The sequence below is a fragment of the Bos taurus genome, chromosome 6 (assembly GCF_002263795.3).
Source record: "Bos taurus isolate L1 Dominette 01449 registration number 42190680 breed Hereford chromosome 6, ARS-UCD2.0, whole genome shotgun sequence".
Lineage (NCBI taxonomy): Eukaryota > Metazoa > Chordata > Mammalia > Artiodactyla > Bovidae > Bos > Bos taurus.
Window position 1 is genome coordinate 13,226,851 of NC_037333.1, and position 13,292 is coordinate 13,240,142.

General features: G+C 42.4%; 1 protein-coding gene and 1 long non-coding RNA gene across 2 annotated transcripts; one reads left to right on the plus strand and one right to left on the minus strand.

The window, feature by feature from the left end:
- Window positions 1-1,584: 1,584 nt before the first annotated feature.
- LOC112447039 (uncharacterized) lies at window positions 1,585-2,766 on the minus strand. The gene is made up of 2 exons (XR_003035069.2): window positions 2,610-2,766; window positions 1,585-2,164 (listed from the first exon to the last, which is right to left on the minus strand). It is a non-coding gene; the product is annotated as an uncharacterized lncRNA (long non-coding RNA).
- A 111-nt stretch (window positions 2,767-2,877) lies between these two features.
- TIFA (TRAF interacting protein with forkhead associated domain) lies at window positions 2,878-10,610 on the plus strand. Its single transcript, NM_001081621.1, is given in 2 exon segments — window positions 2,878-3,184; window positions 9,268-10,610. A coding segment is annotated over 1 exon segment (558 nt). The 5' UTR covers window positions 2,878-3,184; window positions 9,268-9,291; the 3' UTR covers window positions 9,850-10,610.
- The last annotated feature ends 2,682 nt before the right edge of the window (window positions 10,611-13,292 follow it).

Below are 13,292 nucleotides of genomic sequence, written 5' to 3' on the forward strand. Positions count from 1 at the left end.
TTTTAATTTTTGTGGACTCTGTCTACTGATTCCCATAGTGGCTGTGCCCATTTCCATCCACCGTGCATGAGGGTTTCCTTTTCTCCAAATCCTTGCCAATATTTTTTTGTTGTTTTTTTTTTGATAATAGCCATCCTGACAGATGTGAGATGATATCTCATTGTAGTTTTGATTTGCATTTCCCTGATGATTAGTGATGCTGAGCATTTTTTCACGTGCCTGTTGGCCATCTGTATGTCTTCTTTGGAAGAATATCTGTTCAGGTCTTCTATACATTTTTAATTGGATTGTTTGGTTTTGGAAATGTTATTATAATAGTTATATGAGTTCTTTGCATATGTTGAATGTAAGCTCCTTATCAGATACGTCATTTGCAAGTATCTTCTCCCATTGAGTATGTTTCCTTTTTGGCTTTTGATGGTTTCCTTCACTCTGCAAAACCTTTTTAGTTTATGTACTCCCATTTATTTTTGCTCTTGTTGCCCTTGCCTGAGGAGACAGACCCCTCCCCCCACAACCCCCTCACAAATATTGCTAAGACCAGTGTCAGAGTGTAATGTCTATGTTTTCTTCTAGGAGTTTTAGGTTTCAGGGCTCACATTTAAGTCTTTAATCCATTATGAGTTTATTTTTATATATAGTGTAAGAAAATGGTCTAGTTCTATTCTTTTGCATGTAAACCGTCCAGTTTTCCCAACATAAATTATTGAAGAAATGCTCTTCTCCTCCCTGTATATTTTTGCAGCCTTTGTCTAGACTAATTGACCATCGGCACATGGGCTTATTTCTGGACTCTATTCTGTTACGTTGATCTCTGTGTCTGTTTCTGTGCCAGCACCATACTGTTTTTTAAAAAGGCATTCACTCATTTTATTTTTTAACTCATTAATTTATTCTCTGCTGCTGTGTGTGGACTTTCTCTAGCTGTGCTGAGTGGGGGCTTCTCTAATTCAGCATGTGGGCTGCTCCTTACCGGGGCTTCTCTTGTTGCCAACCATGGGCTCTAGGCACACAGGCTTCAGTAGTTGTGGCCCACAGGCTTATTTGCCCCACAGCACGTGGAATCTTCCCAGACCAGGGACTGAATCTGTGTCTCCTGCCTCGGCAGGTGGATTCTTAACCACTGGACCACTAGGAAGTCCAGTACCATACTGTTTTGATTACTATGGCTTTGTGGTATAGTTAGAAACCGGGAGTTGTAGCCAGCACCAAACATCTCTTCAAACCTTTAAGGAACAAAAACTTTTCAAAGGTGCACTCTTGGCTGTTTCTCAACTCGCACAAACCATTTTTGGTTTAAGGCCCATTATTTTTAACCAGTTGTCAGAGGGAGAAAACGATTACTGAGCTTAGAGTCTGACCTGGAATTGAAGGCTTATTCAAATTTCACTTTGGGTAATTTAGCAAATCAAATAAGTCATCTTAAAGGACAGAGAAACATGGGATAATGTTCAGCATCATGAATTTTATCATTTAATTTTGTCTATTAGTTCATCAATAGAACTGAGTTAAATAATCCTTTGCAATTTATAGAACATTTTCATATCTTCTTTCATTTTAAAGGTTAGAGATCAGATGCTGCAATTCAGAAAACATTATTTTATTGTGTGACTTTATTGGTGTAGTCAAATTGCATGTCTTATCTTCCATCTGCTCTAATGTTCTTTGACAGAAAAAAGGTCGTGACTGTCCCTCTTTCAGGGAAGAAACGGCAAGTGTTGATGATTAACGAACAAAATGCAGCCTTACAGGAATCTGCTTCACTTACAGATGCGCTCATCCTTTCTCAGCCTTATGGTTCTCGATTATATGTAACTCTGAGAGCTCAACACCTAACCCCTCCTCAGAACCTCTTTATCAAGTGGTGAAGCAAGAGCAAGCATCACCGTTGTTTTATTGCTGGAGAAATGGACCCATAAACAAGCACTCATGGAGTCAAGGGTGGAGCCCAGACAAATGAAAGGCTTTCACCAGACAGTTACCAGAACTGGTGGGCGGTTTCCCAAGCCCTGGAGTAAATGGGCCAGTACGACCTCGGTCGCTGCAAGCTTTGTCCTCCTGCCGCTGTTCTGGGTCCTTTTCCTCCTCACACAGCCTCCTGTCTCCCTCTAGACACCTATTGTCTTTAGGCTCTCTCCACCTTTAGTTCATCGCAAATCTTCTCCTTGAGGCAGGAAAATAGTGTCAGCTTGTTCACCCTAAGTTATAAAAGCCTCTTGGGAGGTTGTGTTATCAGCCCTTACTTTTGGAACCCGGAACCCTGGGTGTTGAGTGAGGAGTCCCTTCAGGTGGATGGCGGGGAGAGGAAGCCCCTGGATTCTAGGGTGTAAGGTGAGGGCACCATGGGGTAGCAAGGGGTGGCTTAGGAGCTCTGGGGCAAGTTTAAATCCTGCCGCTCCCCTCCCCCCGCCCCCCCGGAAACCTAACCACTTTCTGGGCCTCAGTTTACTCATCTGTAAGGGGGACCTACTCTCCCGACTGTGACGATTAGAAAAGAATAATACGGGCCCTGCACCTGGCTTGCTTGCTAGGTTAATTCAGCTCTTCTCCTCTCCCCACCCTTGGCAGTGTGTTTGGGAGGGAGGGGTGCCGGAGAAAGTCGCCCTTACTGTTGGGGTGATCGCGTCCCCTTTTCAAAATTCACATCCTCTTCGGAGGGGCCCTTGTTTGGCAAGCGGGGTCCCCGCCGGGCTTATCGCGCTTCACACCCGACCTGGAGGCTGGGCTTTGGGTCTGAAAAGGCGGCTGGCGAAGAGCAGAAGGCGCCAGAGCGGAGCGGGGGCGGGGTGGGCGGAGGGCCGGGCGGAGTCCGGGAACCTCCGCGCTTTCGGTCTACTTAAGGGAGGGCTCGGGGGAGGGGGCGCACTCGGCCGGTGAGTAGAAGGAGTCGCCGCGCGCGCCGCGGGGCCTGGAGCCCGCAGTTTCCGTAGCCCCTGTAGCCCCCGACTGGGCTGCGTCTGCGTCCCTCTCCCCCTCGGTCTTGTCGCCCCGTCCCCCACCCCAAGCCCCCCGCGCAGTAGGTGCAGCGCAGCCGGCGAGCGCCCTCCCCGGCTGCGGCGCGGTGAGCGAACGTGGCAGTTGGCGGTGGGCGTCCCGCCATCCCGGGCCTCCGCGGGCTCGCGCGCATTAACCCCGTGCCGCGCTGAGAAAGCGAAGGGAAGTTCACGGACACTCGAAACCCAAGGTACCTGCCAGGTGGCGGTCTGGGGGGCGCGGGGGCGGGGTGAAGTGGGGCTGCGTCGTGTCTATTTATCCCCTGGAGAGAGAAGCTCTGTCCAGGAGTCTTCCGGAGCGTTGCAGGGAAAGTCATCACCTGCTCCTCCCGCTGGCTCGGCTGCGGGCAGACGCTCGAGCGATTATTTACGGCGTGATTTTAGCTTTACAAAATAGAGGAATATTTATAAATAGAGCGGAGGAGCACTGACAGGAACTATTGGGATGCGTGTTCCTTGTACTTTTCTGTACTTTGCAAAGTACCCCCCCTCCACCTTTAGTAAATAGAAAATAAGTGTAGCGGTGAGCTACACTTCATTTATGAAGTGTAGCTTACCGCTCGATTGCGTGTACACCTGCCTTGCTTCAGCCTGCTTGGTTACGAAAATAACGTAATCCGTGGTTTTCTGGGACTTTCTCTAGCTTTCAGATTGAAAGGCATTTCCCAAATTTTTCGGAGCTTGAATACACACTGAGCCTCGCAGCGGAAGTCCGCTGCCACGGAGAATCCGACGCAGCAATTTTGGCTGGAAACAAGCCAATCAGGCAGAGTGGGAGAAAGACACCATCTCTGGGGGGAAAATCCTGAGCTTTTACTAAGGCTTTCCTCCTGCTGATTTTGGTTTTTACGACTCTTTTAGCAAGACCTGTTGCTTAACTAAGTATTGATTCTGCTCAACGTTCCGTTTGTCTTCAGAGCCACACTGCTGGGTGATGACCTGGTGCGGAGGGTCAGGATAGCTGTTTTTTGCTGTGCTTCCAAGTTTTCTCTTCCTTACCGGTTAGCTCAGTGTCAGCAAAGTTATTGTGTTGATTTGTTAACACAAATATTACTGTATGCCACACATCATTCCAGTGTTTTACAGCTTTTTGATAGAGAACATGGTTTACCAGCTTTGATGATAATCTCTAATTCCATTTAGTTCCATAAAAATCAGGGGGTTTGTGACCTCCCAGTTGGCTCAGATGGTGAAGAATCTGCCTGCAATGCGGGAGACCCAGGTTTGATCCCTGGGTGGGGAAGATCCCCTGGAGAAGGGCATGGCAACCCACTCCAGCATTCTTGCCTGGAGAATTCCATGGACAGAGGACCCTGGCGGGCTACAGTCCATGGGGTCACAAAGAGTCAGACATGACTGAGTGACTAACACTTTCTGACTTTGTAAAGAAAATACTTGTTATATGTTTGAATAGATATTAGATGCACATGGTATAAAATCCCACAGGTACAGAGTGTGCAGTGGAATGCCTCCTTTCCACCCCCTACTCCAGGTTCCCTCTCTAGAAGCTCCCTCACTATAAGCTCTTGTTCTTAGGTTTCTTTGATAACTTAGGCCAAACAGATTTGAAAAAGCTACTTTTGAGCACCTGCACACTAGTGATTATTTAAATAAGCCACCAATTTTATCATTTTGATTTTTTTTTTTTTTTGTTAGTTTCTGTCTTTGTTTTTCTCCTGACCACTCTGAAATGTCAGATTCAGGTCACTTTGTACAGGGAACTTGCAGCTCTGGAAATTAATGAATAGCTTAGTTTCTAAGTTCCCTGAAGTCTGAGACCATGGTTCACTAACTTTGGAGCTCCCTAACCAGCCACCATAATTACTAGCGACACCCCAACATACATACATCAGGCTTAAGGATAACTGATACTCGCTGTAATCTGGTGTTTCACAGCCTCTTCTCCTACGAGGAGGCAGTAACAGTACATTTTTCTTCTCAACACTAGATTCCTGGTGTCTTGCTAGTTTTGGTACACCCGCCCCATGGCCCTCTTCCCTGCTGATTGGCTGCTATAGTTTGTGAAGTAACTGGTAACGGAGTAGTGATGTTTGTAGTTGGCAAGAGAGAGTGCGCATTTCTGCTGTGTTTGAATCCTCCTTTTGGCAGGGATTTGTGACCTGGGCTACCTAGCTAAACCCTGAGACTTAGCTCCCTCATCTGTGACGTGGTGATTTTGACCGGTTATTTTGAAAAGCAGATAGTATCAATAACCTCAGATATGCAGATGACACCACCCTTATGGCAGAAAGTGAAGAAGAACTGAAAGTGAAAGAGAAGAGTGAAAAAGTTGGCTTAAAGCTCAACATTCAGAAAACTAAGATCATGGCATCTGGTCCCATCACTTCATGGCAAATAGATGGGGAAACAGTGGAAATAGTGGCTGACTTTATTTTTGGGGGCTCCAAAATCGCTGCAGATGGTGATTTCAGCAATGAAATTAAAAGACACTTACTCCTTGGAAGAAAAGTTATGACCAACCTAGACAGCATAGGTTGGGTCCATCTAGTCAAGGCTATGGTTTTTCCAGTGGTCACGTATGGATGTGAGAGTTGGACTATAAAGGAAGCTGAGTGCCGAAGAATTGATGCTTTTGACCTGTGGTGTTGGAGAAGACTCTTGAGAGTCCTTTGGACTGCAAAATCCAACCAGTCCATCCTGAAAGAGATCAGTCCTGGGTGTTCATTGGAAGGATTGATGTTGAAGCTGAAACTACAGTAACTTTGGCCACCTAATGCGAAGAGCTGACTCATTTGAAAAGACCCTGATGCTGGGAAAGATTGAGGGCAGGAGAAGGGGACAACAGAGGATGAGATGGTTGGATGGCATCACTGACTTGATGGACAGGGGTTTGGGTGGACTCCGGGAGTTGGTGATGGACAGGGAGGCCTGGCGTGCTGCAATTCATGGGGTTGCAGAGTCAGACACGACTGAGTGACTGAACTGATACTGATACTGATGTATAAAGAGCTAGCACTGTGCCTGGCATATGAAAGGCATACAGTAAGTGGCAGTCTTGTTACTGTTGAGCTCTGTAATCATTTCATATATTCATAAGAAAGGTGAGTGTGTATGTTAGGGAACATCATGGCTCAGTAACTGCTTAGAAGGAGGGTTCATTTGCTGCTCATAAGTCTCTATGGTTCTGTCTTTAGCCCTCACCTTTGAGACCCCATGCTTAGCTGTTCCTTCCATGGCACTGATGTGGCATATGGAAGGAGGAGAGACAGGTCTATCTACATAGTGGTTTTTAAAACCTACCCTTGGAAATAAGCTTGCATGTTACTTCCATTCACATTTCTTTAATATGGTTGACACTGGAATGGGAAGTATCATTTTTCCGAAGGGGCAGAACTAGTAGGGATAGGTCTGGTAGTGAGGGGCAGCAGATGGTAACACAGTCTACCTCAGTGTTTGCTGGAGGGTCACAGTTGTGAAACCAGAAGTTCATCAAAAGCTGAGAATTGATTCACCTGATTTATAACCAAAATGCCAGAGTTTTCCTCTGCAGTGAATAATATATCTGCCCTGGGTAACTAGGCATCAAGTGTATAGGGCAAAATTTTCTTGATGGTGGATTTGCTCAAAAGACTAAATTCTAAGCTAATAGGTTATATAAAGATCACAAGAACAAAAGTTGGGTGTTACCAAAAGACAGTATCCAGAATATACTGCGTTTTAAAATCCAGGTCTCCTTTTGGAACTGTTACTGTGCAAAGCCCAAGAATGCATTTGAGTGATGGCAGTGTAGCCCAGACAAGGCGGACATCATGATGATAGATTCTTGCTCTTTTTAGGCTTTTTACTTTTTAACAGCAAATTCTTTTCTTGTCAGCCACTAATTGCATCATCTCATGACTTGTTATAATTATTCTCCTTTAAGCTGTCTGCTTCTTGAATAATGACTTTATTATTGTAATTAAAGTATTTTCAAATCATGGTGATTAACCAGTTCTACCTGCAGTGTGTTAATTGTTGCTGCCTTTGGTTTCATAGCAATTTTTACTACTCTTGCCCCAAGATTTTGAGTATTCTTCTCTTTTTCTGCTTATAGCTGGGCATTTGTTGTCTGATTGGCTAAGGCAATATGATATAATAATGTTAAGAAAGAACTTATTATGAAAGCAAATTAAAAATATATTTCTAAATCAATAAAAAATTTTGCTTTGTTATATCATTTGTTGAGTAATTCAATAAACTGAGTTTGATTTTTAGCAATACAACTATGCAAAACAGAAGAAAAGATTGTACTTTAAAAGCAAACATCATGGAAAGAAAACATTCTGTTTTTTTCCTGTTTAGCAAGCATAATTTTGATAGCAATATCTAATATAGATGGCAGACAAAAACCAGTAAAACTCCAGATTACCTTAAGACTGTTGCTCCCCAAACCCCACTGTAAATACTATATAGTATTTAAAGAATGCAGGGAGCACTCAGTATCATTCCATCTCCTGGTGTAATTTACCACCGCACTAGTTTAAAGGAATTCTATGCAGCTGTTTAAGATTGAGGTATATTTACGTGTATAGATAAATGGAAACAAATCACCCACTTGTATTATTAACTGAAAAAAATGCAAGGTCTAGAACTAAATACAGTATGTTCCTATTTGTGAAAGAAAATTTTTTCTTTGTAGAAAATGTGTATGTCTTTGAACACGAAGTTTTGCTTGTTGGGTAAATAATTCTGTAAGGATAAAACCAACTTTTACAATGGTTGGCTCTGAAAGAGTTAAAAAAAATGATTAGGTCAGAGAGGGAAGATACTTAAAAAGATCCTTTTTTAAGCATTTGAATTTTTAAAATCATGTGCATGTAATTCTTTTAAAGCGAAGTAGTTTTAAAGTGGCAGTTTTGTGTCAAACCTTTCATAGATTTTAGTAACTAACTGTTTTGTTTTGCTGCTTAAGCTACTCCACTGACTATTTAAGGTACATACAGTGAAGTGGGGGAGAAGACAATGGCACCCCACTCCAGTACTCTTGCCTGGAAAATCCCATGGACGGAGGAGCTTGGTGGGCTGCGGTCCACGGGGTCACTAAGAGTCGGACACGACTGAGCGACTTCACATTCACTTTCCACTTTTATGCACTGGAGAAGGAAATGGCAACCCACTCCGGTGTTCTTGCCTGGAGAATCCCAGGGACGGGGGAGCCTAGTGGGCTGCCGTCTGTGGGGTCGCACAGAGTCGGACACGACTGAAGCGACTTAGCAGCAGCACAGTAAGTGGAGGAAAGGTCACCACAGGGCTATGCAACTCTAGAGAGATGTGGTTAAGAACAGTTAGATTGTGCTGCTTGGGGTAAATGACAGTTTGTCTGTCCAGTCATTAGGAACCATTGACAAAAACAAATAACTCCAGTATGAGTACAGACTATGATATTTAGAACTACCTTGTGGAAATTGATTATTTTTTTAAAATAAAAAGTGTATAATGTCTAAATTTAAAAATTGTAGAATATTTAAAGCACTTACTTTTTTACCCCTTTACCTACTAGAAATCTAAATCAGGATATAAAGGACAAATGTTGCAGTTACTTTGTTTCTAATGTCTACATTTCTTTAGTCAGGATAATACACGGTAAAAATCACAGAAGCCTTTCTCTGACAGTTATTCATACTGTTCCATCCAAAATAATACAAAATTCATAATACATTAAATTTTAATTCAGCTAGTAAACTGTAGGTTTTCCTTATATGTATATCCTCTGAGGATTTAAACCAAAGGGATTCTTTTTTAAAAAAAAATTCACTTATTTTTAATTGGAAGATAATTGCTTTACCATGTTGTGTTGGTTTCTGCCACATATCGACATGAATCAGTATACATATTTCCCCTCCCGCTTAAACCTTCCTCCCACCTCCCACCCCCGAAGAGAGTCTTTATTCCTGATTTTCTTCCTAAAGTACAGACAGCTGTTCTATTTGGTCTGGGCCCAAGTCATCCTATTTAAATGAGAAAGGAACTGAAGTCTCTGTATGCTTCCCCCCACTAAATCATTTTATCAATAGTCATTCCTTGTTATTGTCCAGATTATGTCTTACTGTCAAATTGGAAATGAAAGAGAAGAAAATATAATGTACCAGTTCATATGGGGCTTGGTATAAGATTTCACATATCTACTAGTTAAATGAAAGCATATTGCTTATGTATTGTTTTCTTAAAGTCTAAATCAGTTACCTATTGGAAAGCTTTTCATCAAAATATTGGAATCAAAGATCTCAGAATCTGATCTCTGGGGTGAACTAATGTGCTGATTTAATTGTTGCAGGCAGGTCAGATTCCGGTGCTCATCATGTCCAGTTTTGAGGATGCGGACACAGAAGAGATGGTAACTTGTCTCCAGATGACTCTTTACCATCCTGGCCACCAGCGAAGTGGAATATTCCGATCAATAAAGTTTTTTAACCGAGAGAAACTCCCCACCAGCGAAGTGGTGAAATTTGGCCGAAATTCTCACACCTGTAATTATATCTTTCAGGACAAACAGGTTTCTCGAGTTCAGTTTTCTCTACAGGTGTTTAAAAAGTTTAATAGTTCAGTTGTCTCTTTTGAAATTAAAAATATGAGTAAGAAGACCAGTCTGCTTGTGGACAACAAGGAGCTGGGCTACCTAAATAAAATGGATCTGCCAGACAAATGCATGATTAGGTTTGGCGACTATCAGTTCCTGGTGGAGAAGGAAGATGGAGAGTCATTAGAATTTTTTGAGATTCAGTTTTCTTTGTCGAAAAAACCTCTCCTGCAAGAAAACAACTGGCTTTCCCAGGAGCCCATACCTGAGTGTGGCAGCTATTCATCCTGTTTGACTCAAAACAATTCTCCCATGGAAGTGGGTGAAAATGAGTGGTAAATGCTGAAAGCTAAGAGAATTATGAAGGACGAAGAACTCTGTACTCGTTTTATAGGCATTCCACTTACTAAGTTTCTTAGTATAGTATTGTACTGTCATTTGTTAAAGCTAAGTTTGAGATCTGGTATTATTGTTTGAAGTCTGCAAATTGTGTTAGTAATTGATTGAGTCACCTGTCGCATTGTTGGATGTGTAAAGAATTTCTCTTAAGTGTATATGAGAGCATGAATGTACAACACGTATTCTTCATGATGAAGGAACAGTGTTCTCAAAATAAGGTTATGTTCTTTTCTTTTTATGCCTGATTTTTTCCCTATGTTTTGTTTCATTTTGATTTGTATGTTATCATCTCTTGGTTTGGTCATACTATCTCACAGCAGCCATTTGTTTTCAAGGTCCAGGCTACAAGCAAATTATGTGTGTTGTAGCCTGTTGGATTTATAGTACCAGAGTATTACAACAGGGCATGTTTTAGTGTGTGTGCCATTGAGGTTTTAGTATGGGAAGACTTACTTATTATTTGAGCAATAATACCTTTTCTGTGTTTTTTATCTATAGAATTAGTGTTTATTCCCAAGAATAGTGTTCTCCTTTTGTATATTCAGTATGTGAAACTGATACTTTATAAACATTTCAATGAACCACTGTTTAGAATTATTATTTGTGTACCAAATTTTAGTTTTTTAATGTACTACAGGGTTTTTAACTCCACGAATTCAAAATTTTAACAACTATGTACCTAATAAAGTCTACTTCTCTAACCGTTTTCTTTGGAACTCCTTCTGAAGGAAGAACTGTTGTTGATGTCTGTAAGGGAGGACTGCAGGGGGCCACGAAAAGGCTGTGAATTCAGACGCATCCTGCTGTGTGCATGCTGGCTCCATTCTCCCTTTGTTCCTACCTCCACACGGCGGCAGGTGGCCAACAGTAGCTCCCAGATTTCATACGTTACTGATCAGCCACCTGAAGACAGCCTTACTCTCAATTCCAGTCCAAAGAAAAAGGGTCAGCTTCGGCCAGGTCTCCATTCTACGGATCAACTCTCCTCAGGCCACGTTAAGTCACGGCTGCTCCAATCAGTGATCATGTGCAAAGGAAAAGCATTTTCTCAACAAATGGCCACAGTGGGTTGGGGTCTGAGGTTAGACAGTCTAGATAAGGTATGACATGGTTTGGGAGTGAGGGCGAACAAAAATATTGGTGTCTGATACTACACACTGCAGCTAAGTTGTGAAACATTTTCAATCCTCAAGGGCTCATTTGTCCCAGGACTGATTTTTTTTCTTGGGCTCTTTAAGTAGAGGGGTGTATACATTGGTGCCAGTGTTGCAGGCAGTGTCTTCTTGAACCTGAAACTTTATGACAAGGGGGGCTTTCCAATGGTGAAGTCTCATATGCTATATGATTATATAACTGCACTCTAGAAGATTCTGTCTCGGCTATCTACTGCATTGACTGACCTGAGGAAACATTACTTTTATGCTCTAACATGAGTGTAGTATTTAATTAGTAGGCCTTGTAGAAAAATGAGCTAGTATTTTATTACCAGGAGAAACTAGTGTTAACATTAGTTATATATGTTGTGTGTTTATCTTTGGTAGCTGCTTCTATGTTATCTGGGCTTCCCTGGTGGCTCAGCTGGTGAAGAATCTGCCTGCAATGCCAGGGATCTGAGTTCGATCTCTGGGTTGGGAAGATCCCTGGAGAAGGGAATGGCTACCCACTCCAGTATTCTGACCTGGAGAATTCCATGGACTGTGTAGTCCATGGGGTCTCAAAGAGTCAGACACGACTGAGTGACTTTCACTTTCTATGTAATGGCCCTTTTTAACTTTTTCAGTTCTCCAACATCTATTTGATTCCTTATAGTAATTGTTATGTTAAAACAACAGGTGAGGTTACTCTTTTACTCTCTGAACCCTGATTGAAACAATTAGATCTTCCATCTCAAGTGATGATGGAGGATGAGTGTTAAAAAGCTGTGGTTGGAATTCCCTGGGCTACTAGTTGATACAAAATTTCCCTAAGTCCAATCACTCACCCTTCTACTATTCAACCTAGATAAAAATATTTATTTGGCCAGTGGTATCTTTTTAAGCAATGCATTTAGGGTAGTGACACTGGTGGAAAAAATAGGAAAGCAGTAATTTTAGTTCTGTTTCTGGTTTCAACATTTTGTTGTGGGTTGAAGGCCACTGAGGGACTAGAGCTGAGCCATCTTGGCACTGCTTCTGAGAGACCATTGTAAGATGCAGGGAAACACAACACCTTTCTTAATAGTGTTAGCGGAATCACTTCTCAAAAGTCCGTATCAAAGTAGTAACATTTTTTTAAAAACTGTTTTATTCCTGGCGGTGCTGGCTCTGTGTTGCTCTGTGGTCTTTTTCTCCAGTTGAGGTGAGCAGGAGCTCCTCTCTAGTTGCAGTGCATGAGCTTCTCATTGCGGTGGATCGACTTGTGGGGCACGGGCTCTAGGGTGCGTGGGCTTTAGTAGTTGTGGTACGTGGGCTCAGTAGTTGGGTGCACGGGCTTAGTTGCTCTGCGGCACGTGGGAATCTTCCCAGAGCAGGGGTCAAACCTGGTCTCCTGCACTGGCAGATGGATTCCTTACCACTGAGCCACCAGGGAAGCTCAAGGTGGTAACGTTTTAAAACAGGTAACTTCTGAGGTTAGATAGTCAAGATGAGGTATGACGTGGGAATTCCCTGGCTGTCCAGTGGTTAGGACTCCTTGCTTTCACTGCTGAGGATACCGGTTCAGTCCCTGGTTAGGGAAGTGAGACTCCTGCCAGCCACACAGCGTGGCCAAAAAATGATCGTGGAACTTTACCTTAAGTCAAAATGCCTTTTTGCAATAATATGAATTTTTATATCTCAAAACAATCTTTCAGTCATCCAAAGTAAGACAGACTTAGTCTAATAGTTAAAAAGCCTCCAAACTTCAGAAAAGCCTCAAAAAAAACAATTCTGTGTAGTGCTGAGTGTGGGCTCTGAATCATACTGCTTGGGTTTAGCTACCATTTCCTGTGTAACTTGTCATTAGCTCTGAGTTTCAGTTTCCTCTTCTGAGAAAGCAGGAAACAGTGCCTCCTGTGAAGGGTTTCTGTGAAAACCAACTGAACTAAAGTATGGCGAGACCTCACCACACTGTTACACATAGTACATGTTATTATGAATAGCAGTGAGCACAAGCAGGCCCTTATATTTAGCGGTTGCATATAAAAGACTTATTACAAAAGACAGTACTGCTTACTTCTGAGTGTCAGAAAGAACTCCTTTAATTTGTAATATTAAAAGTCTCACATAAAAATTTAATATCATTTTTCCAATTTAATTTCATTTTCAGCTTTAATACTTCCTGAGGGTATAAGAGTCAGATACCGGAAATCTGTGTTTGATACTGAATTCTTTCATGACCTCCTTTACTGCCAGATAATTAATCAG